This window comes from Phaenicophaeus curvirostris, chromosome 8, assembly GCF_032191515.1.
Source record: "Phaenicophaeus curvirostris isolate KB17595 chromosome 8, BPBGC_Pcur_1.0, whole genome shotgun sequence".
NCBI classification, from domain to species: Eukaryota; Metazoa; Chordata; class Aves; order Cuculiformes; family Cuculidae; genus Phaenicophaeus; species Phaenicophaeus curvirostris.
The window spans coordinates 11,786,079-11,811,407 of record NC_091399.1 but is presented as its reverse complement, the minus strand read 5'-3'; the positions used below and the strand labels follow the sequence as shown (position 1 = coordinate 11,811,407).

The 25,329-nt window shown below is 38.2% G+C and overlaps 2 protein-coding genes across 3 annotated transcripts in view; both read right to left on the bottom strand.

Annotated features, from left to right (window-relative positions):
- Positions 1 to 277: 277 nt before the first annotated feature.
- Positions 278 to 4,254, bottom strand: RGS1 (regulator of G protein signaling 1). The gene is made up of 5 exons (XM_069862549.1): positions 3,613 to 4,254; positions 3,142 to 3,225; positions 2,455 to 2,516; positions 1,759 to 1,922; positions 278 to 1,024 (listed from the first exon to the last, which is right to left on the bottom strand). Exons 1-5 carry the CDS (start codon positions 3,714 to 3,716, stop codon positions 830 to 832), a joined length of 609 nt encoding a protein of 202 aa, XP_069718650.1. The 5' UTR covers positions 3,717 to 4,254; the 3' UTR covers positions 278 to 829.
- The window catches only part of LOC138723478 (regulator of G-protein signaling 21-like), a 43,004-nt gene continuing 20,816 nt past the window's right edge, over positions 3,142 to 25,329 (bottom strand). For both annotated transcript variants that reach the window (XM_069862553.1, XM_069862554.1), the window contains exon 5: positions 3,142 to 3,225. The gene's annotated coding sequence lies outside the window, so the exon portion shown is untranslated. The remainder of the gene's footprint in view (positions 3,226 to 25,329) is intronic.

Here is a 25,329-nt window from a genome sequence, read left to right as displayed (position 1 = left end):
GGTTGTATAAAATGGGTACAAAAAGAGAAAAAGTAGTGTGCATGAAATTACTTTCCATCCCCTTATGCAAATATTAGTGGCATGGTGGACAGAAGGAAGCCATGTGTTTCAACATTTCAGTAATAATGATGAGCAAATCACAGAAATAAGATGTAAAATAACCATAATACTTCATTTTTAATTAGATTTGACTGAAGAGTTGCTTGTTATTTTGCAATAAATTAAACGGGAAAGATGCTACATACCTTTCTGAATACAAACTCAGTGAAAGTACAGCTTATGTAATTATTATATAATTTAATTTACATACACTTTAAAACCTGTCAATTCATAATATATTTGCATAGTACAACAGCATCATGGAGCTGCACACACACATATTAACGCTTCACAGATTAAAAAAAGCCATTATTAAGTCTTGTCTGGGCATTTTCTTGTTATGCACAAAGTTGTCAGTCATCCATATTTTTCTTCTGAACTTGTTAATTTTTTTCCAACACTCAGCTTATTAGTCTTGCACTTCCTAACAATCATCAGCTGTTTGGGATATAAGACTTGGTTCAATATTCACAGTGTAGTTCAAATAAATAATAGTATTCCTATCCTCATTTGATTCCATGGCATATAGGAGGAGAGGATTTTCTCCTTGGGCTGCTCACATTTGTAATAGTCTTGCCAGCTTTCATCCTGTATTCTCTTGGCTGTAGAATCTTGAATCTCCCTCATACACCTCCTCTCAAGGCAGGGGTTCTCCTTGCCAAGATCCAACCACCATGAAGGATCTTTCCACAGGATATTTGACATACAGTCTACTTGTCTCTTCACTGCCTCAGACACTTCCTTTTGAAGTGCTGGTTTGCAGCTGGTTCAAAAGGTTCAGGTAGGCTTTGGATTTCAAAAACCTGGGATATGAGTCCCTTTCCATGAGGATGTACACAGTTTTCTGGGCTTCATCAAAACTTGAGTGAGTTGGGTCTTTAGCCCGTTTGGCTGTTGCTTCTCTCATCTGATAGTCAATGTTTATCTGCAAAGTGAGAAACAAATGCCACTGACACCTTGAAAACATACTCTGTTTTTGTACCTATCACTGTTTTGTCTAAACAAATTTGCAACCTTAGAACTTGTGATAGTTCAATATCAGAACTGCAAAACTGGGGGATCATAATGCTTATCTCCATAAAATCTCTCTCTTTATCTGCATAAAAATTCTCTCTATAGAAATGCAGTTTCTTGTGGAGTAAGAAGTAGTACAGCTCGAGAATGGAGTAAGTAAAAGAACAGCTTCCAGTTTAACTTCAAATTAAAACATTAGGAGACCTCATGTAGAATGAGAGTCTCCAGTCTGAAATAAGATTAGCATACACAAATTTTAATTCTCCAGAATGTCCACATTTTTTAATAGACAACAAATAATCCATGGCTGTCCTACTAGCAAAACTCTCTAAGTATCTGACTCCAATCACCAGCAGGAGTTCAAACTGGGCTGACTCAGAACAGTATCATGTGCTGAGCCACTGGTGACTGCTGGGCTTTTGCTTGTGGTGTTCCCAAGTACTGGCCTGTATTGTGTGACTCTACTTGTGAGATCTGATAATGTTCCAGCTGAAGACATTAATGATGCAAGTATGTTCATAAAAACATGGCTATGTCTTCTTCCTGTATAACTTAATGAATGTGTAAGCATCTCAGTGTAACATACTTCTGTTTTTTTCCAGAATCCTTGCACTGCAACATTAGACAGATTAATTTTGTACATACCTGTTTAATAGCATCTGACTGAACAAACTCCTCATAAATCCTCTCTGCTTTGCCATGTAAGTGACCAGACTTGGTTTTCTTGTAATCCTCACAAGCCAACCAGAACTCAATGTTTTCCTCACTGAACTCTGACTTCAGGAACTCCCAAAACACACCTTGACCACCTAAAGCCAACATAAAAATATCATCATTTATAACATGAAGTTTGTGACCAGGGAGGATAAAATAAATAGCAGGAGTAGTATTGAAACATCTGTTATAAAATCTCACCAAAATACACCAATATTAAGGATGATGGGTGTCTTCCTAATTACATCTGTTGGGTTTCAGAACTTGAGTAGCAAAATACATCAATAGATTCTAGTCCTCTCTAAATGGATTGTGTTAGGGTATAAGTGGAGAGAAAATTCCAAGTTAGACTGATGTGTTATACAAGGAAAGAAGACTGACAAAAAAGCACTGAATTAAGCTATTTGGAGGTTATTTGCTATACTGGGAGTAGGAAATGGAAGGATGAATAATGAACTCGGAGCAAAACTGAGTAGCCATGTTACAGTGAAGCTGTAACTAACTGAAATGCAACTGGCCATTCATTGATGGTATTTGCAGAATGCTACAGTTTTGCCCACAAGGTGGGAGTAGGTGAAATTTTGTCCTTGGAATATGAACAAAGTTATAATGAAGTACTAGACTTACTTTGGCTGGCCAAAAGCTTTTCCAAAGACTGGGACCACTGTATTACTTCCTCTGCAGAAAGCCTATGGTAACAAGAAAAAGACTTTAGGTAAGAAACTATGTGGTTTTATTTGCATGCTTAAAGGAGACACACTCTATAGTTTATTATTCTATTCTAGGAATATGTACCAGATATTTATTGAACTTATGGTTGTCTCATAATCTGAGACTTTGGAGGTGAACCCCCATTGAGAAAAATAATCAGACAGATGGAAAATCAAGGAATGTGATATTATCCTGAATTCTGTTCCTTGCAAGAGGTATTTTTATTGTATCTATGGCCAAATAATTTTGTGTTTGTACTTGATTCCATATTCCTGAAATATGAATGATAATACTCCTACTCTTCACTTAAGTGTAAAACATCATTTCTTGTAAATCTATAGACAATAGATAAAATGTTCCTCTGAAAGAAATAGATTTAACTGAAGTGTCTTCTACCTTACTGTTGGATGTAGATATCACTAAGAAATACTCCTAACTCCATGAACGATTTCTACGTTCCAATGTTCGTCTTTTTTGCATTTTGGAAATTCTAGGCATTCTTCTAATATTTGTTCTAGAAGTAGTTTAAAAATTAAGATAGTTTAAGATAGTAATCTAGATATACTTACATTTTGTTTTAACTTGGTGTATCTCTGTACTTACATGGCATTTCTGGAGTTAGAAGTCTTGATCCCAGATTCGATATGTGGTACCATGCACCTCAAATAATTTTTGAGATCTGCACCACTGAAATCAATAAACAGACATTTTTGTAATCCATCAAAATTGCAGTTGCATTTCAATCCTAGTCAAATTTCTTAAAACTTATAAACAGAGGCTGACAGCTCCATTCTGTGACTGACACTGAACTCTGGGAAGTTACATATGCAAGTAACTTTGCCAGAAGTCTAAGAGGCTCACAGTGTATCCAAAATCTACTCCTGATTGCCTAAAGAAATTAAATCATTGGTATGCATCAGCTCATTATTTTTAATAATACTATATAGGCCTAGCCTGTGAGCAGGCTTTGCTGTTGTTTAGCTTGATACATGGTGCTAATTCTTAATCTCCAAAACTATAGTATTATTTTCACTTTTAACACATTAGAATTCATACTAAGATGTATATACTTACAAAGCCTTTTGCTTCTTTTTGTGGATTTTGCCTTCTGCAAGCTTGCAGTCGCCTTTTTCATTTAATTCAGTCATGTTGTTGTGAGGAAAAAAAAATCCTGGCATCTTACTTAACTTTAATGTGAGGTGATTTCTGCAGCGTTAATCCTCCAAGCACAAAATGCCAGTTCACTGACTCTGCTACCTCCTTTTATTGACGCACACAGCCCTGCTAGTTGGTGTGAACAGATCTGTTTATCATGTATCCTCACCACAAACTCTGGAAGTTCCCTTTTTCAGTGCACAGTGACGTGAGTCTTTTGAGAAAGAAAACAGACAGCAGTGTCTCGTGGTTGAGGTTAAACCGGATGAGACTGAATTACTTCGGGTTTGTTTTGCGTGTCTGTGTATGTCTGTGTAACCGAAAAAAAAAATCCCCTTTAGAACTTTGAATTCTTGTCCCTTTCTGACTGGTACTTCTTGGTTTTATCAATTCAGCTGCAAATACTGCAGTTTTATCTTGACAGAATTCACGTGCCACATGCCTGTGTTCTGAAATTATATACTTTACAATTGATTTGATGGGCTCAGTGGAATACTAGAAAATAGTACTTTAAGATATACTAATATTAAAGTTCTATACAGACCAAGCTATTTGCAAGTCACCAGTTGCTCTTCAGACTACTATATTGTGTCATATGGAGGAATCCAATTTGCTTGGATGCATGTGCTCTGAAAATGTTTGAACGTTAATTTTGTGGGAAAGGGTTTTGAAACAGCAAAAACTTATTTAAGTCAGATTATTTGGAAACACACTGCTATATTGCAGGAATGCCTCCATAATCTTAAGTAATTAACTTGATTTAACTTAAAGAGCTGTTGTTTGTAAAGGTAATGTGAACACTAAAACATGTTTGAAGGATGTTCACATTCTTTGTATATACTTGAGTTCCACTATAAGAAGAAACCATGGATACAAAGCAAGATTAAGAATTAATTGTTATCCTCTATTTATCTGTCTGGGTTGATGATTTAGAGGTTTAAGTATTTAATCTGATCCCTGGGCATCCCAATTCCTGCCTTTTTGTTGTTCTCTTTTTTTTTTTCTGGGAAGTTTCAAAGATTTTGTTTTATTGAATAACGCATACAACAGTGATTACTTGTAAACAGCTCATGAATGATTCATACAGGGCTGCCTATGATTATGGTAACTCAGAACTTGTTCACATATCAGTCACTACGAACAGGTTGATATAAAGAACTCAAGGAGTCTGAAGGCTGCCTGCAGACATGTTGCATTTAAGGACAGACAGTCTGCATTAGGATGGTTTTAAACACAGGAGGCTACTGATCCTCTGAATATCAGCAGTGACACAAATGTGTCTGCATAGGCTGTACTGCAGGCAACATTTATCTCCACGCTATCAGGTAAACACTGACCAGGCAGAGTTATTTACTAACTGTTCTAAATCCCCCTAAGCAAGGCTAAAAAGAAAGGAAGAGATGTTATCAGCATTGTATAGATTAGAACACTGGACAAGTTTGGTTAAAGCAAAGAAAATAAGAAGTCCCATGAATGGGACTTTTTTCTGGACATCAGAAAAAAATTTTCACAGAAAGGGTCATTGGGCACCGGAACAGGCTGCCCAGGGAGGTGGTTGAGTCACCATCCCTGGGGGTATTTAAAAGATGGGAGTATGAGGTGCTGAGGGGCATGGTTTAGTGACTCATAGGAATGGTTGGACTCGATGATCCTATGGGAGTTTTCCAACTTAGTGATTCTGTGAATGAAGTCCCACTTGCTGGTGTAAAATATTTCAAGCTTCTGCTTCTGACTCCTGCTTTTAAGTTTCTTTTTGCTTGCTATTAACGGGCCTTGCTTTCGTTCATGCTCTGTTTCAGCCCAGTTTTGTTTCTGAATGTTATGTTTGGGCTTAGGCAAGCTGTTATCTTCCACATATAGCCAATTATTAGCTTTACTATACTCTTGCTGTTCACCATACACCACTCTCAAGTTAGCGGGCCAAATACGTGCTGTTGCTGGAGGGCTGAGCTCGAGTGCCCAGTCAAGCAATGCTGCCCCATTGCAGAATATCCGTTTGCCAGTCATGTAGCTGAGCTTTAAGTTAACTATGAAAACAAATGATTTCTTTGAAACGCTTCTGTCTTTACATGACCCGAGGAGGCGAACTACTACTAATCCATCTCTTAAGCGAAAGAGGTGCTTAAAGGAAATAGAAACTAGTTTTTGTGTGAGAGGAAACACTGATAAGTTTACCAAAAAAAGGTGGGGGAGGTGTAATTTTGAGCAGCAGGGTTAATACTTTGGAACATTAAAACTTTCTCTAATATGATATAGTCGCTCCATAATGGACTGATGGCATTCATTATGACCTCTTTTAGATCTAACTTCTGCTACAAGAGAATGTTTTCTGGAATTAAATCCTGAAGCTACTGAGATTGAAGTCTTGCTACTCGTTTTAGTGCTGTTGCTTTTGATGTTGGACTGATGTGATTGAAAATTGGGGTTTTTTTTGAGAGCTGTTCCTTTGGTTTGTACTTTCAGTTGTTTCTTATATTAGCTTGTGTTCGTAATTAATTCAATAGTATTTTTATTTTTGTAACTGATAAGGTATAACCAGGGCTGAATAGCAGCAGTCTTCTCAAAACACAAGAGGACTTTTGTATTTCAAAAGTATCTGAAGTCTAAAGCCACCTCAGAGCAAGGAATGCCACAAATTAAACTTTGGGATACAATCTTCCACTTGAAAAAGTCCCTTTGCATTTGTCCTGTGGACAGCAAAAATGCATGAAGGACATACTTCGCTCAGTGTTTCACCTCATACATGGACAGAGCCAGACACTTGACTCTGCAGGACAAGGGAACAAAGCTTTCCTGAATTCTGTTTTAACTTTTTCACTTCCTCAGTATAAAATGGCTTCATCAAAACACTCTTGGAAACTGCCAGTTGTGCCCAAATTTGCCCTATCTTCTTCCCTATCTTGCCTGGAGGAGAGGGACCTGGGGGTGTTGGTTGACAGCTGACTGAATATGAGCCAGCAGTGTGCCCAGGTGGCCAAGAAGGCCAATGGCATCTCGGCTTGGATCAGAAGTGGCGTGACCAGCAGGTCCAGGGAGGTCATTCTCCCTCTGGACTCGGCACTGGTGAGACCGCTCCTCGAATACTGTGTTCAGTTCTGGGCCCCTCACCACAAGAAGGATGTTGAGGCTCTGGAACAAGTCCAGAGAAGAGCAACAAAGCTGGTGAAGGGGCTGGAGAACAGGCCTTATGAGGAGCAGCTGAGAGAGCTGGGGTTGTTTAGCCTGGAGAAGAGGAGGCTGAGGGGAGACCTCATTGCTCTCTACAACTACCTGAAAGGAGGTTGTAGAGAGGAGGGAGCTGGCCTCTTCTCCCAAGTGACAGGGGACAGGACAAGAGGGAATGGCCTCAAGCTCCGCCAGGGGAGGTTTAGGCTGGACATTAGGAAAAAATTTTTCACGGAAAGGGTCATTGGGCACTGGAACAGGCTGCCCAGGGAGGTGGTTGAGTCACCTTCCCTGGAGGTGTTTAAGGCACGGGTGGACGAGGTGCTTAGGGGCATGGTTTAGTGTTTGATAGGAATGGTTGGACTCGATGATCCGGTGGGTCTCTTCCAACCTGGTTATTCTATGATTCTATGAAGTATCTACAGAATATTTCAGGGATTCCCCTTGTTTCTGTAGAAGATCTTGTGGAGTTTTTATTTACCATGACAATGAAAGGGGGAGTCCTGGCTCTTGAAATCACTATGGAGAGCATACAAGTGAAACGTTCTCTGTTTTTATGGATCATACGGAGATTAAAATATAGTCAATTCCCTATGTCCATTCTGGTATGTCTGCTAGCTCTATACAGAGATGATGACCATCTTTTCTTTGGTCTGTATGTCTCAAGCTCTAAATGTTTCCACAATCTCTGAGCTCCCAGATTGCAGGACTTTAAGCATGTTGCTAAGTTTAGCTAATTCTTGAGGCTGTTGTGAGACACCATTAGGTACTGGAAATCTCTACTAAAAAATTTCGCTGAATACAAGTTGTTCTGACAGTTACTATTTTCTCTATGGAATCTTTTCAAACTTGTATGATTTATCTTTACAGAAAAACATTAACAATATTTTTTGCTAAATGTCATTAGCATAACAATCATGTTTATACTATAGAGTCAGTGCAGGGAATTATATATGAATATTTCCTCATCATACTGAAGTACATTTCACTGGGAAGTGCATATCCAGTAACTCTCCTTTTTTCTTATGACCATTTCTTAATTAGAATGTAATAAGCTTATACAGTTCATCAGCAACAAGATCCTTTTCATTCTGGGGCTTTTAATCTGAAATAAATTAACTGTTTTATTTCTGTGAAATCAGGAGACTTCTCAGCCACACAGAGTGGCACCTGGAGTAAAACTAAGTTGGAAGGAAGCAAGGAAAGAAGGAAAGAAAGGAAGAAAGAAAAAAGAAAAGCAGTACAGTGACTTTTGGGTGCCAAGGGTGATGCTTCCTGTGTCTAATATTCAGTAGTGCAGGAAATGTGTTCATAACACACCATCTGAGAAACACACACATTTCTGATCACCTACTCACATTTTTATGCAGTCACACACTGATGCACTGAACCAGTACGTGGTTTCTTATGTGCCATTAAGAAAAAAATATGTGAGAAAGGGGCCTGAGGTAAAAGGGTGTGAAGCAGCATTTGAGTGTTTTCACTGTGAACATGGAAATACAATATGTAAGCACAATACAAGTTTAGCTTTCGAAATTTACTGGCTTCAGTTTTGCTTCAACCTTAATGAGAAAAATCAAGTGCTTTTTTTCTCTTACTGTTCTAATAGATGGTAAAGTTCTGTATCCTTCACTTTTAAAATAACAGTTTGATTGAACACAGCAAGATAATAATCTTGATTTCCTTTTTGAAAATGTTTTTAGGCACTTTCAAACAGAAAAAATATTAGTGAAGCATTAAGTGGAATTTTCTGTAGAACTACAGTTTCAAGTGTCTGGTTTTGTACTTGATGTTATAAATCTAGCTGAATCACACCAGTGCAAGCTCAGATGCAGTTTTCACTTTGACCAAAAAAATCCTTACAGGTATGGGCTCGTCCAAAATCCACGCCAGACATAAGAAGGGTCCATCCTGACACTCAGGAAAATGAGTCTTGGCTAAGCAGGGAACTCACAACAGAGCTCAGATTTGAAGAAACAGCATACAGGGGGTGGAAGAATGGGCAGACTATAAAGGAGGGATTTAGAAATATTGTCCATGTGTGTAGGGATGCTCTTGGAAAGTATCTGTACATGTGGGTTATCAAGAAGATTAAACCAATCTCTCATAATAGTTTGTGGTAGGAGGTAAGTGCAGGTTGGCGCAAGAGCAGTCTGTGGATATACAGAATATCTTTTTTCTCCCTTAAGGTCAGTCAAGCAGCAGCTCAGACTGTCTGGGGGGCTGGGCCACCTCCATGCCTGAAGATTTTCCAGAGCAGAATAGAGAAAGACGTGAGAAATCTGGTCTAAGCTCATAGCTGATCTTACTTAGAGCAGGGGGTTGGATTAGAAACCTCCTCAATTCCTTTCCAACTTGATTTAACCTGATATCCTATCATTAACTACCGAAAGAAAGCCACACCATAGAAGTCTAATTCAGTTAGAAGAGTTCTGCTTAGGAAAAACTGGTAATTTTAGAAATTAATAGAGATTTCCAGCTTGACTTTTTGAATGACAAATGCATACTGAAAGTGCATCATTCAAGTTTCAATTTCCTCCATCTCCCTCTGAAAACAATTGCCTAATATAAAGGTGAAGTAGCAGAAAATTACTTGAAGAAATAGGAAAATTGATGATAGCTATGTAGTCTCAATTTAAATATATAAAGATTTTCAAGCTGGATGTTTTCTGTGATATTCTCTTAGAATCAACTCTGTTTGAGCTGAACCAGGGAAGGGAGTTTACTTCTGTTTCCTGTCATTTACTTTGAATCTCACTCACTGCCTACTCTGAATAATCACGTATTAGGATGTGTGAAACAGAAAGACTTGACTTTCCTCATACTTGCTGGTTTATGTGAGAACTTGGCACTTTACAAGCTGTACCACAGGCACGGACCCCATCCCTCTTATTAGTCTACCTCTGTGCCCTTCTGTATGACTTGCACCTGACGTATCTTGATAGTACAGCTGAACCTTTGATTTCCCTAACAGTAAAGAAGGTTGTTCCCTGCAAATCGTGCTGCCTTCCTCAGTCCATTTGACCACTAAGGCAAAGCCTGGTATGCTACTGCTATGTCCAAGTGGAGACTGGTGACAAGTGATGTTCCGCAGGGATTAGAATCGAGACCAGTGGTGTTTAACATCTTTGCTGCAGACATGGACAGTTGGGATCAAGTGCACCTTCAGCAAGTTTGCTGATGACACCAAGCTGTGTCAAGACTCTGGAGGTGAGAAATTTCATCCAGAGGGACCATAAAAGAATTGAGAAGTAGGTCTGTGCTAATCTCATCAAGCTCAACAAGGACAAGTGCAGGATCCAGCACCTGGGTGAGGGCAATTGAGAGCAGCCCTGAAGAGAAGGACTTGGGGTGTTGGTGAATCAGAAGCTCAACATGAGCTGGTAGTGTGTGCTTGCAGCCCAGAAAGCCAACTGTACCCTGTACTGCATCAAAAGAAATGTAACCAGCAGGGCAAGGGCAGCAATTCTTCCCCTCTGGTCTGCTCTGCTCTTGTGACACCTCACCTGTAGTACTGCACTCAGTTCTGGAGTCCTCAGCATAGGAAGGACATGGATCTGTTTGTGGCCCTGCTCTGGACTCACTCTAAGATGAGACAAGGGCTGGAGCCCATTCCCTGTGAGGGCTAGCTGAGGGAATTGGGCTTTAGTCTTAGAGAATAGAATGTACCAGGAAGACTTTATAACAGCCTTCCAGTAAAGGGAGCCTACAGGAAAGCTGAGGAGGGCTTTATGGCTTTAAGCTGAAAGAGGGTAGATTAAGATTAGATATTAAGAAAACAGTTTTTACGGTGAGTGTGGTGAGGCACTGGAAGAGGTTCTTCGGAGAAATCATGGATATCCCTGGAGGTGTTCAAGGCCAGTTTGGATGAGGCTTTGAGCAACCTGATCCTAGTGGAAGATGTCCCTGCCCATGGTGATGGGGTTGGAACTAGGTGATCTTTAAGGTCCCTTCCAACCCAAACCATGTAATGATTCTATGATTTAAATAGTTGCTGCTGCATGCCTATGAGCTGCAAATGAAGCGCTGAAAGGGAAGAGGATGAAACAACGAGGAGAGTGATCTGAGGATTTGGAGAGTCTTCAGATACTTGAGGAAGATGAAGTTAACCGTGGACAATGAGACTGCTGGGATGTTCAAATTTATTATGAGGAAGAGTTTTGATTTGTTGGCAAATAATTAGTTTCAGTTCAGTTTAATGAGGAAGAGATTTGTAATAAATTGTATCCAGAGAGTAGTGGCCAATGGATCAACGTCCAGATAGAGATCAATGATGAGTGGAGCTCCTCATAGGTCTGTGTTGGGAACAGAACTTCCTAATATCTTCTGCAGCGACACAGCAAGATCCAGTGTGCCCTCAGCAAGTTTGCAGATTAAGACATTAAGATGAGTGATGTGGTTGACATGCCTGAGGGACAGGGTGCCATTCAGAGAGACCAGAATAAATATGAGAAGTGGGTCCATGTGTACCTCATGAGGTTCAGTGAGGACAAATGCAAAGCCTTGTGCCCAGGCTGGAGCAATCCTCAGTTTCAACGCATTCTGAGGGATAAGGAACTGAAAGCAGCCCAGAAGTGAAGGACTTAGGGGTACTGGTGGGTGGAAATCTGGACATGAGTCAGCAATGTGCATTCACAGCCCAGAAAGCCAACCATATCCTGGGCTGCATCAAAAGTAGGCTGAGCAAGGTTACTCTGCCCCTTTACTCCACTCTGGTGAGACCCCATTTGGACTATTACATCAAGCTCTGGATTTGCTGGTACAGGAAAGATATGGACCTGTGGGAGCAGATCCAGAGGAGGGCCACAAAAATGATCAGAAGGATGGAGCATTTCTTCTGTGAGGGAAGGCTGAGAGAGCTGGGGCTGTTCAGCCCGGAGAAGAGAAAGCTCCAGGAGACCTTATGGAATCTTGTCAGTACTTAAAAGAGTCTTATGAGAAAGATGAGGACAAACTGTTGTGACAAGACAAGGGATAATGGTTTTAAACTAAAAGAAGGTAAATTCAGACTAGATATGAGGAAGAATTTGTTTTACAAAGAGGGTGGTGAAACACTGAAACAGGTTACCCAGAGGTGGTAGATGCCCTATCCATGGGAACATTCAAGGTCAGGCTGGATGGGGCTCTGAGCAATCTGATTGAGTTGAAGATGTCCCTGCTTACTGCAGTGGGGTTGGACTAGATGACCTGTAGAGGTCCCTTCCAACACAGACTATTCTGTGATTCTACAGAATGTCTCTAATAGAATGGCTGCTACTTGTGAACTGCTGGCACCCTTGTCCTTTTGGGGATATCCAGCTGCCAGTTGTTAACATATCATTCCTTGGAAGAACATGGGAAAAGGAATTTTTATAATGCAAGTCTACTACATTTCTTTGAAAACTGAACTCCTTTTTGATCATATACTTTTTTAGGTAAAACAAGTTGTTCATAATAAACAAGTTTGTCTATATTATTAGTTTTATGTTTGACAAGACAAATATTCATGAATGTATTCCCAGTGTTACCAGTGCCCATGCTTGGAACCTGTTTTCAGGCATGCATCATTCAGGATGTCAGTCTGAGTGCTCGGTGCATGAGTTTGATTAAGAACAACCTAATCCTTCCTTCACATGCCTTTTGCTTTCAGGTTTAGGAACAGAGCTAAGGCCTGTGGTTTTACTAAAATGCGTGTCTGCCTCTTTGGGTCCCTAAGTACCTGTCTCATCTGTAAAGTGTGTGGGGAACAACTCTATTCACATCTAAATTACAGGACATAGGAAGATGGACCCTTGTCATTCAAAACCACTGTACAGTTTTTCACTAATTATCTGCCTGGAAGTCTACAGATCTTGCCTGATATGGGTACTGAATATAATCTTTGTTTTAAAGAGGAGCTGTCATCCTCAGAATGGTTTTTCTCATATGCATCACTATTAAAAACCAAAGTAACTACTATGTCCCACCAGTGGTGAAAACTGATTATTTCAGCCTTTTTTCTGTGACTTCCATAGATGATTAAAGCTGCCATTTCTGCAATGTGGGCTTTATGCTGGTAGCTCTGGAATTCCCCATCGACTGTGTGCTGTACATGTTGGTATGGCAGTACTGTAAACCAGGTGAGTTTTAATATGTGAAAAATTCCCTTTATTTTTGAAATGAATTTGAAGATGAACAGAAGAAAATTCACTGGGCTAACCAAGATAACCAAATATAGAGGGAAGGTTTCATATGACCATCAGGAAACGAAACCTGCTGAGTTTCATGACAATAATAGTTCTGCTCTTAACTGCTGAGCTTTTTTGTGCTGCTCTGAGTTAGCAGGATAACAACTATCTTATAAAGATAGTTCTTCTATTGATTGACAAAGCCCAGGCAGTGTAAAAGGAAGTAAAAAATAATTTTTTTACTATTTTCTCTCTTGAGTGTAAGATATTTGTAAAAACATGTGGATATATATGTGTATTTACAAATTCCCTTTTAAAAGGATATTAAAGGTAATGTAATAGAAGAATAGCTCTTTTTTTTCTGTATGTGACATACAACATCAGACTGTTTGCAGCAGATCTGATAAAAAAGTAGCTGTTTGTTAGTAAATATTTGTAGATCTTAACATGTTTTATTAGTAGTATTTCTTGAAAGCACCTTTGCAGCTTAAAAGTCCATTCAAAGAGAGTTCTTGAGTTTCATTTAAATCTTGCCTGCCATCTTTAACACTCAAGAAATACATTTAATGCACTAGACCCATGTTGGTGCTACAAGTAGAAAATAAGAGTAAAGTAACAGATGATTATTATTATTATTATTATTATTATCTATAGAAGCACAGGTATAATTTTTAGAATTGTTTAGGAGCTGATAATACCCTTCAGTTTTACCATAAACTCAGTTAATGTAGGAATGTCCACGTAGAGGAAATGCAATTACTTAGATTTTTCAGGTATGACTTCCTCATTTTTTTCATGTTTGTTAATGCCCTTGAAATACTAACACTTGCTGCATTTGTTTTTATAGAAGCTGTAGAATAGTCCCCCCACCTAATTACTTTTAATGAAAAAAATCAAGTCAGGTAATAATGCAGCTTGAATTGAAGTCAGTGGAGCAAGACCGATGCTATAAATCTGCCCCTTAATTGTAATGGTAAAAGACATTTCCCTAGCTTGGAAGCTTTTTCTTTCTTTTTGGTTGTCATTTCGTTCCTCTTATTGCTGTTATTCAGAAGGAAGAAACTCAGTAACAAATTTATAGTGGTGGTTTCTTGCTCTGTTAAAAGGCAAAAGAATGTGGAGCAAAGGCATCCTGGAATTTTTAACATACAGATTGGGACCTAAGGACCAAAACAAGTAAAGATGACAAGTCAGCAAATAAGAAGGCTAATTTTTGAGTTGAATGATAAATAACAGTCTTCACCTGCAATAAAAAGGCACAGATAAATAGTGGAAGATTGTTGATAAAATTTCTCCTACCAGTGGAAAATTACAGGGTTTTCCCTATTTCATGGTTGTCTTCCTCTAGTGAATTGCCATGTTGTGCCACTTATTTTTCAGATGATTATTGGTTATGAAAATTTTTTTCATGGATTTTTTCTTATGGGAAAATTTTTCCTATTGTAATTATAGAGTCATAGAATCCCTGGGTTGGAAAAGACCTTTGAGATCATCAAGTCCAACCATACCTTTCCACTACTAAATCATATCCCTAAGCACTTCATCTACTTTACTTTTAAATACGTGCAGAGATGGTGACTCAATCACCTCCCTTGGCAATCTGTTACATGATTTTGCTTTGTTAAATTTTGCTTAGGATCTTAAATGTGCCAAGTTTCCCCTCACTAAAAACATATTGTTGTTTTGAAAATGATGAAATAAGGATGTCTTACTACTGCTGGGGGAAAAATGTGTAATCTGACATTCTGCTTGACATGGTCACTCTAACTTTGGTCATCACTGAGGAGAAAAAAGACAGGGAATGGCAACAAGTTAGAGAGTTAGCATGTTAGAGAGTGCTTTGATACCCTTGAGGTCGATTATGGTGATGACAGGATCAAGTGCCTGTGGGTAAAAATCAGAGGAGCCCACGAGAAGACAGATACTGTGATGGGAGTCTGTTATAGACCACCCAGCATGGTTTAGTGGTTGATAGGAATGGTTGGACTTGATGATTCTGTGGATCTTTTCCAACCTGTTGATTCTGTGATTCTGTGATTGCAGATGATATTAGCAGAATATACTAAAAAGAAGGCAACAACAAACCTAGAATATTTAATACTTAAGTTTATTATTAATACCTATATTTCGTGACATTTCATGCATATCCACCTCTAAAATGAGGTCATAATGAAAGAGAGAGACCTAACATTTACTTCCGTCATTTGAAGAATACTGTTTGCATATTCTCTTTTTTAACTTGTTTTTGTCTCCTATTGTAGCAAGACTTCTTTTTTACGAGTCAACCTTTTGCATTTTGATTCCTCTTACGTTCACTGAACAATCAGCACCACTTTCACTTGTCATATGGTTAAGTCTCACTGTGTGTTGCTATGAAACATTCCAAATATTAGGGAGCTGCTGTATAATAGAGCCTAAGGCACCACGTGGTTTCCAGTCACAGAGCAAAACAATTGGAAAAATATGACCTCAGAACCTAAGAAGCAATTGCAGATCTCAAAACGTTACAACACTTGGAATTTATAGTTTACAAATCTTATGGTTATATTATTGAATGAGAATGCTGATCTATAATTTGGCTTGCTCAGTTCAAGACCAGACAACTTTTCAGACTGTTCTTCTATTTCACAAAAGTAATTTCTGTGATTTTTACTTTCTTGCTTTCAGTGGCTCTTACACAAACCTATTTTCTACTTGCTTAACTTCTGTTATACCTTGTATTTGTAAAGAAGTAAGAGCACTTGCACTATAAAAAAATCTCTTTGGGGATTTCTTCTCCAAAGGTGAACAACCACAACCACAGTATATAATATACTGTATATACTAAATATTACACTATTTGCTTCCTGCATTTTCAGGAAATAAAGTGAGGGCTAATGCTAAGACAAAGAAGCAAATAATATTATTGTCTAAAAAAATATTTTTATGTATGCATTGCCCTGGATCTCTGTCAGTGCTGGAGAGACTATTCCTTACAGACTTCATATCGTATTATTAGTGCATGTGAACTTGAGGAAGATAGCACTGTGCAAAAGGACTGTGGGTGAGGTAGTAGTAGCAGGTGACTGAAATAAAGGATTTGGAAAGAAAGAAAAAATAATGGAATAAAAGAGTAAGAAGGCACCTTTTCCTGACATCCTGCAGCTGTGCTGTGAATGAGTCCATACCCTGTACTTTCTCAGGTTAATATACTTAAGTGAGACAAGGAAGAAGCTGTTATTTTCATTTTCTCTCTAAACTTGATAGCAGAGTTTAGCTTGAAATTTCCTCACTTTGACGGAAGATTTCCATGAAAGTAGTAAAGTAAGCCCATACTGTCCCAAATGCAAACCTTGCCAAAGATACATTAAAGTGAGATTTCAGAAACAGATGACTCCTAATTTTAAACTTCTCAGTCTTTTGAAGGTCATAGTGAGATCTACTTGTTACCATACATTGGCTCTGGGAGTGGTAAAACTACAGAAAACCTAGCCTGCACTAACCTATTTATTCTAGTGTTAATACAAAAGCTTTAAAGCATTCCTCCCTCCTTTTTCATGTCATCTGAGGCATGGTGCTTGACTCTCAAAACCACCTGAAGCAGTCGTGGCCACCAGTGCAGCTGCAGCTGCCATCCCTAGGGGTTCGCAAAAGGAAACCACTTCAGAATGAATGGGTTTCCACTGTCTCTGCAATGATTATCAGCCTTTTTCAAAAGGTAACTGGTTTCTTTTCACTGTTACACTAGCCAACAAGACGTGGTAGGGAGGGCATAGCTGAGATTTAGGACAAACTCAAATGATATGGAACAAACTTGTAAATCTGTCGCATACACAGAATATCTGTATACCAATATCTTGATGATTCACATTCCCCTTTTCTGCTTCCTTCTGTAATGTGTAAATGAACAAAACAGTCTTTGTTGGTATGTCTTAGTAGCCAACTCATTACAGAATATTTTTGTTTGAAGGCAGATGAAGAAGTTTTACACGGCATTCACAGAACTATAGGATGCTCCATAAATACAAATTAGTGGCTGAGTAGAGCTCACCCTAACAGTGAAAAACACTGATCTTATTTCAAAAGTAGATAAAATGAAGTCACTTGGCCAAAGGCTCTAAGAAATCTGTGGCACTGCTAGTGCAGCACTAAGAAGTTTATTCAGTATTCTTAGTAGACGGACTTGGAATTTTTCGGTGTATATTTTGATTAGAAAATTCTAATTAAAAAACAATACCTCATAGAATTGCACTTGTATTGATGAGAAAATTCTCTCAACATAATTTTTATATTAAGATAAATTTACTGATTCATTATCAGATATCCAGCTCAGTCAATGGTCTCTCTCTCCAGGTTCACTACAAACCTCTGCAAGGTTCATCTCTGTGCCCCTGCTCTGCTTGATGTTTTCAATTTTCTAGCTGGGTTTCTTACCAACTGTTGAGGGGAATATCTCTCTTGTCTCTCTTTTTTTTTTTTTTAATTCCTTTAACAACACAGACATGCCTTACCAGCGCACATCCCACTTCTCAGGTATGCATTTCCATGTTTGCATAAACCTCCTATTGGAGCTGTGGCTACCCCAGCTTTACATGTATGCCTGCTCCTCCTTACACCTCCGTGTGATATAGTCACCCAGGCGTGAGTCCTTGCTGCTTACTGCCATTGTCACAGCTGGGTGTTGGCTGCTTGTGATGCCAACAGGAAGGATGTTCTTCCTGGCCTTGGCAGAGGTCATGGTGTCTCTCAGCATCAGCCCAGTTTTGAATACTACTATTTTCACTCAAAGGTCTCTTTCCTCCCAGTGACAAACTTTCATGCTTTTTTTCAGGATACTGGATCTTTGTTTAAAAACTCTCTTTGTAATATCCTAGTCATTGTTGAACCTTGCGGGTGGTGGTTGTTTTTCTCTTTAACAGGATCACTTTTGAGCAAGCATTCTTATTTTAACATACTCTCCAGACTGTTTGCTAAGGGTGGTCCATTGGGTTCCACAAGGAACCCCTAATAAATACCATGTTTGTCCTTGAGCAGAACTAAAAAGTATTTGGAAACTATTTTGCAGAGAAAAGGCAGAATGGTGCCCTCTGAGACCCACTATGTTAATAAGCTTCCTCAGTTACAGAGGATAATTTCACTAAGTTGTTGTAGATCAGAAAGAATTTCAGAAGCCAGTGTGAGTACAGAGACTACTTGCTCTTTGCTACACTGATATGACCATGTTGTTTTAGCTCAAAACATGGGCATAAGCAATTTGCAAACATCTGTGAGAGAAGACGTAAATTTGCTCAGTTTGGCTGCCTCTACTGTCATAAAACTTGGGACACAGGCTTTGATCCAATGCTATCAAGCATAGTGATAGCTACTTACCACACTGAAGGTGGATGTACCAATCTCTTGTGATATCTTTCTCCATTCCAAGGTACCGGTCATGGGCAGTCATGGGCCCTCAAGATGTGGGAATAAGAGGAGTTAGTTTCAGCATTGGAGAGCTGGAGGAGGGACAGAAAGTGCTGGATAGTCATAAACAATTCATGTAATTTACTTAACAGAGTTCTGGTTAGCTGCTGACAATTATTTATATAGATATATATTTTACATAACAAAGAGAGGGGAAAAAATAGCTTTTTTAATTCTTGAGGAGAACTTAAGTGAAATAGTATGGGAATCATAGTAAAGAGGTTTGGATATGATGATCTGGGACATACTGATCTTAAGTCCAAAAATATACCAATCTACATTTGCAATGCAAAAAGTTGGTTTGTGAATTCCTGGAACAACTGTTAATGTGATAACAGTCACACCAAGACTATCTCATGTTACAGGTTAAAAAAAATAAAATTAAAAAAAAAAACGAAAGAAAAGAAAAAGAAAAATCATCTCCCAAATGCTAGATGATGCAACATCATTTGGGCCTTGGACCTGCAAAAGTTGAACTCAGTTTTTTTTTGATCAAGTTTCTTCCTAAATCATAATTTTTGTGAAGAATCATAATTTGTTTTGTTAAGAAACAAGTACCTAGAAGTAGAGATTCTTGCACAAACGGGATTGTAGATTTTGCATATAGTAGTAGTCTCAAATTGTCCAGGTTTTGCAAGTCTGTTGTCACACATGAGGCTGCAATATTATCTCAGATCGCATGCTATTTTCAAAATGATTTGCCAAATGCTTTGTGTAGCCCTGGACTTTATTGACTCTTTGGGAATTATTCTAATATCAACATTAACACAATTAAAAGAAAATTATATAAGCCTACTTGTAGAAACCTACAGACAGATGCCTTGCCAACCTTTGCAAAACATCATCACATGATATTTAACTGCCTAATTCCAGTTTTGAGCAGAAGCGTTGAACGATGTTACTTTCGCTTTGTAAGATGAGGTTTTGATCCTAACTGACACTTTTTAATGTGGAGTAGTCTCTAAAATCTGGTAATGTGCTCCCCTTTATACTTCTGTGTTCCCCCTTTATACTTCTGCCTTTTTTTTCGCTTTGTCACAAAAAGTTCTGACCCTGTTGCTTCTCCTTTGACTTGCAGAAGACTCCAACCTGTTTTATTATACAACCTGTAGAATTCACTGTCCTATCAGTTCACTAGGTGCAGCCATGCATCTAACTAAATGTCAAAGCAGGTTAAAGGCATTTGAAATCAGTGAAAATATAGCTTTGTGGAGACATAAAAGAGAAACACAGATCAGCTTGTCACCTCAAAACAATTAGAGGAATTCAAACTTGTACATGTTGAATCCAAATGCATTTTGTCGGGTTTTATTTGGTTCATAACTTTTGTGTTGTAGATGATAGATGCCTAGCACATTTAATGATACTTTACTTTCAAAGAGCACACTACGTCTATGATACTAAAATATTAGATTGGCAGATCTCTTACAGTTTAGTGCTTCACTGGGTCTTAATCTGTATGTTGGTCACATATCAGCAGTATTTACTGCTACAGCAGTGAGAACCATATATGACAGAGAACAGGAGAAGGAAATAGATCAAAGGCTAGGGATAAAAACAGCTGAGAAGTCACGTCAGAATGATTGGAAGAGAGAACATGGGTTTTTCTGGTGTTGAAGCATGTATGAAAAGAAGGCAGTTTCCCACCACCAAAAAGTGATGATCTTTCTAAATAAGCTTCATGGCCAGCAATATCAGGGGTCTTGTAGTTGTGGATGGGACTAAGCAAATTTGGTCTAATTTCTGTGTCTCCCATGGATTTCCTGTCTGACTTAGGGCAAAACTTTGTCTTTCTGGGTTTATATCAATTGCCTAGGCATAGGTGTCTATTCCCATGCGAGATATAATAGGGTATCTGGAAAGTCTAGGCAGCTCTGGCAAGTAAGACATGGGACCAGTGGTCTTCTGAGGTGACAAATGTAGACCAGGTGATAAGTGAGGGGGTGTCAGCATCATATCACTATGTGTGGGCAACTGGGTTGAATCATCTATCTTTTGTGACACATAAAATGAGAGAAGAAGTGGCTGCTTCTTGCTCCATCTCATTTCTGTCCTCCCTACATAAATAAATTTTGACAACCATGCTATTGTTAATAGAGGTTTGACTGACAGGTTAGTAATGTTATATTCAAGAAAAATCGCATTTAGAATAGCAGGTTGTGAACATGGTCGGTCATGTTATTCACTTAAAGGGAAGATTTTGCTTTTAAGTTCTTCACTGATTATCAATTTAGGCTTTATTAGTAGCACAAAAAGCAATACTTATTTTTCCTAATTTAGACAGTAATGATTTGCGATGCTTGGTCAGCATGGTAAGAGGTGTCCTGTTTCCATCTGCTTTAGACATGAAAAGGCTTCAGTGCTGTGTATCATTGCAAGGCAAGCAGAACTTGTAATCATTCATATACATGAATTGCACATTTTTTGGCCACTGATAAGCTATGTGGCAAGAACAGACGTCAGCAGAAAGGATTTGTATGGGATTTAGCAAATGTGCTGTAGGTAGTGCTAGATCCAAAAATAAACTTGTTAAGGAGAAAATGTGAAACGAACCTTTTCACAGTTTCATGTAAGTAAAGAATAATTAGCCACATTAGACACATAGCCCCAAGCTTAAAGCTAGTGTTTAGAGAGGAGTTTCCTTGAGATTAGGTATGTCTACCCTGGAAGAGGAAAGCTGAACTCAAAAGGTTATTAGTCTAACTTAACATAGATCTGAAGTGAACTGATAAGTTTTATGAAGATTTCAAAGGTACTTGGCTTGGGTTTCACTGTTTGGTGTTTTTCCTGAGCTCAGACTATGAATAGCAGATTTTTGGCAGCCTCAGGCAGACTGACTTTCCATCACAATTAACAACGGACAGACATAATTTAAAATGTGTTTTGTCTTTTTGCTTTATTGCTCCTTAAATAATTAAAATCAAAATTTTTTTTCTTCCTTACATCCTTTTCTACAGCTTTAGATACTCATAACGTGACTACACTTACTGCTTTCTTTACTTACTATCTCTACTCTTTCATTTAAAAGGTGAATGTAGGGAGTTTATTCTTCCTCCATACTCTTACAATGTCCTATCGTTAAAATAGAATACTAGATAGGTTCTGAATGTCTTCTGCCTACACAGCTTTTCTTTTATTATTATTATTCTCACTATGATATTACAAAAATTGAGTTATATGAGTAACACGAGTCTTGGCTGATTAGTCAATCTTTTAAAACGGAAGCAGAAGACTTCCACCCAGAACCACACTACAGAGGAGACCACACGTAAAAAAGGAAATTGGCGACAAGTTGTCTGAAAAACTGCGTTCAAGACATATGTCCCACATAACCACATGCTCTTGCCAGACAGACCCAAGTCTGCTCTTACGCAGTCTCCTCATATGAATAAATCAACATATTTAATAGACTTTTATTGCACCTTTTGGTACTATTTTTTTCAATTACATTAAATGTAATTTTCTAAAAAGACTGTTCTTCTGTTTACCTATAGTGTGATGGGCTGTAGTTCACACTAGATATTTAAGCAACTAGTGTGTATATTTTCAGTACATGTAGTTCGATTTTTAATGAAAATACTATCCCTAACTGACTTTAACAAATTACAGTTAACTGTGAGGAGTGTATGCTCTAATATATGTTAGACCTGGTCAAATGAATTTTTAACTCAGTTATTCTACCATTTGGATCTAAGGATGAAAAAGATTTTAAGCCTGACATTGAAAGAAATGTTTTCAATATATTTAAATAGCATTTCTGTAAAATGTGTCCATTAAATTTTTATTATTATTCCGCTAAGCTCAATCGTGTAATCGTGACACAAAAGGTGGCATATAAAAAAAAAGCATAACTGATTAACTTTTAGTTTAAACTAAACTTTTATAATTTCAATTTGAAATTATTTGGATGAGACATTTATTTGTGTCATGAGATGTAACTTGTGCCTATTTAGCCCACAGTGAGGATGAGGAGGTTTGTTTTGGCTTGGCATTTTGCCAGACTAAAATTTGCAACAATTCATGAAGTCCCCCTAACACCATTCCAATGTGGGAAATATATTTGGTTGGATGAAATATTTTGACAAAAACAGTCGATGGAAAAGTAAAGAAAATCCGAAGACAAGGGATAAAGGGAATTCAACTCCCATTGCACAATGAAGCAAATGTTCACCATTGCCCCATATAGTCTTCCATCTACTCTTTTTTTCTGGAAGAGTTGAGATCTTTTGAGGAATTTTTATACAAGACTATAAGATCACAGAATCACAGAATCACAGAATAAGAAATATTTTAGACTGATAGATACATTTCGAGTTTCTATACAAATCAATAACTTCAAGAAAAAGAAGAATGAGTCACCAAACACACTGCTGTATCCAAAGTTAGTGCCTCCCTCCTAAGTTTCTCCTGTCTTCCTCCCCACAGAACTACTGGAATATTAAAAAATAGGTTTACACTGAGTCACAAAGGCCTTGGATTTCCTCTCCTTTCTCTCTATGTAATATTTGCCAGGTACCAAACCTCTTGCTATTCAGGAAAGGGTATAAAGCATTTCCTACATACACAGCTACCCATGCAGAGTTGCAGAAATACTTGTGAGCTTCTGATAACCTCGATGTCTAAGAAAAGAGAAAAGATGATCAGTATACAAAACTGATGTGGGTTTTAGTCTAATTGATATGTCTATAAACACTCTTAAGTTTACTAACCTTTGCCTTTGACAAGATGACATAAAAGCCTAATTCGAATGCCAAACAGTCTTTACAGTCTTTACTGATGCGTTGGTTTGGGGTTTTTTTAATTAGACACAATGGGGACAAGAATGTCCTGTCTAAAAGAGTTATGACTCCATTTGTAGGTGAACTTAAAATCCTGTGCAAGCATTAATATGCATTCTTTTCCATATTAAGTGCACCATATCCAGTTCATCTTTATATAGTTTAATATTAAACCCAGAGTTTAGTTTCTCACTGCAGATAATCAGCCAAAGATAAAGTCTGTAACAAATAAAAACCTTAGTAATGTGACATAGTTATTTTCCTGTAGTTGTTCAGCCCTCAGAACTTCAGCTGTCTTCACTGGGATCTGCAAAAGTGTAACTCTAGGAATGCTCCTTAATCAAGTTACTCAATCATTTGTGTGATTTTTCAAGTCATTGCAAATCCTGTTGACAATGAAACAATACAACTGCCAGAAGCTTAAGGCTGTTTCTAGCTGTTAACAATAACCACGCTATATCATAGAATAAATGTCCAATAACCAGGGTGCTCTGCATTTTCTCTTTTTGAGCATTATTTTACTAATGTTAAGATGCACATCTTGCATTAAAAAAAGACATATAGATGGAAAAACAGATAACAGGTGCAATCCTGCCTCTTGAATGGCAATAAAACAAAGTAATTCTGATGTTTCTGAAGCCCACATGAGTAGTTATGAGGTTCATGAGGCTTATAGTAGTACAATAATCCTAGATGTCAGATCGCAGAGGTAATGATAAGATTATGCAAGGCTTAAATACTTGCAAAAGAAATTCATACAATAGATTGAGAGGTTTTCAACCCCCTAAAAACCTTGATGACCTAATTTGACATGCTGCAAAATAAAGACTTCAGAATTGTATCCAAGAAAAACATTCTTTAGAATGCTTTCAAGCTTTGATTTAAAGTTTAAGTCTAACATATCTTAATGCACTGTTGCCATTAAAAGTGTGTCTCGTTCTAGTTTGAGACAGACAGTATGAGCCAGCTGCCTAAATATAAGTGTATACAGTCATTGTACGTGCCCTAAAATATTGAAGCTATAAGACTGTCAGCAATGACATTGAATGTGCAGATCTCTGCTCTTCTGAAATAGCAACTAAGGGCAAGTAGGATTCTAGTCAGCATTTAAAGCAGCACAAAATATATTCATTTTTAAATCTCTTCCTGGATATTTTGGTAAGTAAAATAGAGTGGTGGTCATTGCATTTTTAATCTAAGATTAAGCCTTGTGATGGGTACTCTGGGCCTGTATCATTAGCATTCCACAGTTCTGGCTAAATTTGAGCTCTCCTGGCTCTTCCTTTTCAGAAGCCCTTGCCCAGTGGTATTTAAAGACTGAACAGAACTCAGAAGCAGAAAAGCAGATAGATTTCTGTGTATGTATAAAGCCTTGCTGTCCCCTGCTGGTAACTAAAGTAAACTTTAATTTTTTGAAACAGAGTCATTTAGATTGGAGAAGACCTTTAAGATCGAGTCCAGAGGTAAAGCACCTCTTACAGAGTCTTATCGGAGCACACTTTACTCCAAACTACTGTATTTTTTTCCCTTTAAAGCTTGGTAAAGCATGCAATTCTTTGTTTTATTTTTGTGCCTGTGCTTGTGTGATTTGAGTCATTGAGGTAGAGTCCTCAAAGACAGTGGTTCTGTCAGCATCTGCTGCTGTATGTAACCAGGTGAACAGGACTGAATCCAGGTTCTGTTCCTGGGTGATTATATTCTTCATGAAGATTGAGTCTAATGAATTATCAAACTTGTTTCCCAAGGCAAGGAAACATAGTTGTCATGTTGTCTTCTCCCTATTTGGCCACATGGCATAGTAATTCTTTAAGCTTTCAGCAGACTGTAAGTGAACTTGACAGAGGGATGCATGTATGTTTTTTTCTGGCTTTCTTAAAAGGTCAAGGAGGCGAGGTTTGATACATCGCTGACAAATGGCACACAACATCTCCAAACCACATGATGCTTTTGCTGTTCCTTGACTTCCCAGAGGCCTACTGGAGGGGGAAAGCATGAAACGCAAGTGTTGTGGGTGTAAGGTATGGAGTCTTATATAAGGGTGAGATGGTAGGTTACAGCACAGCAAGACTTTGTGAATCTGAGAGTAGAAGACACATGTTTCCATAAGG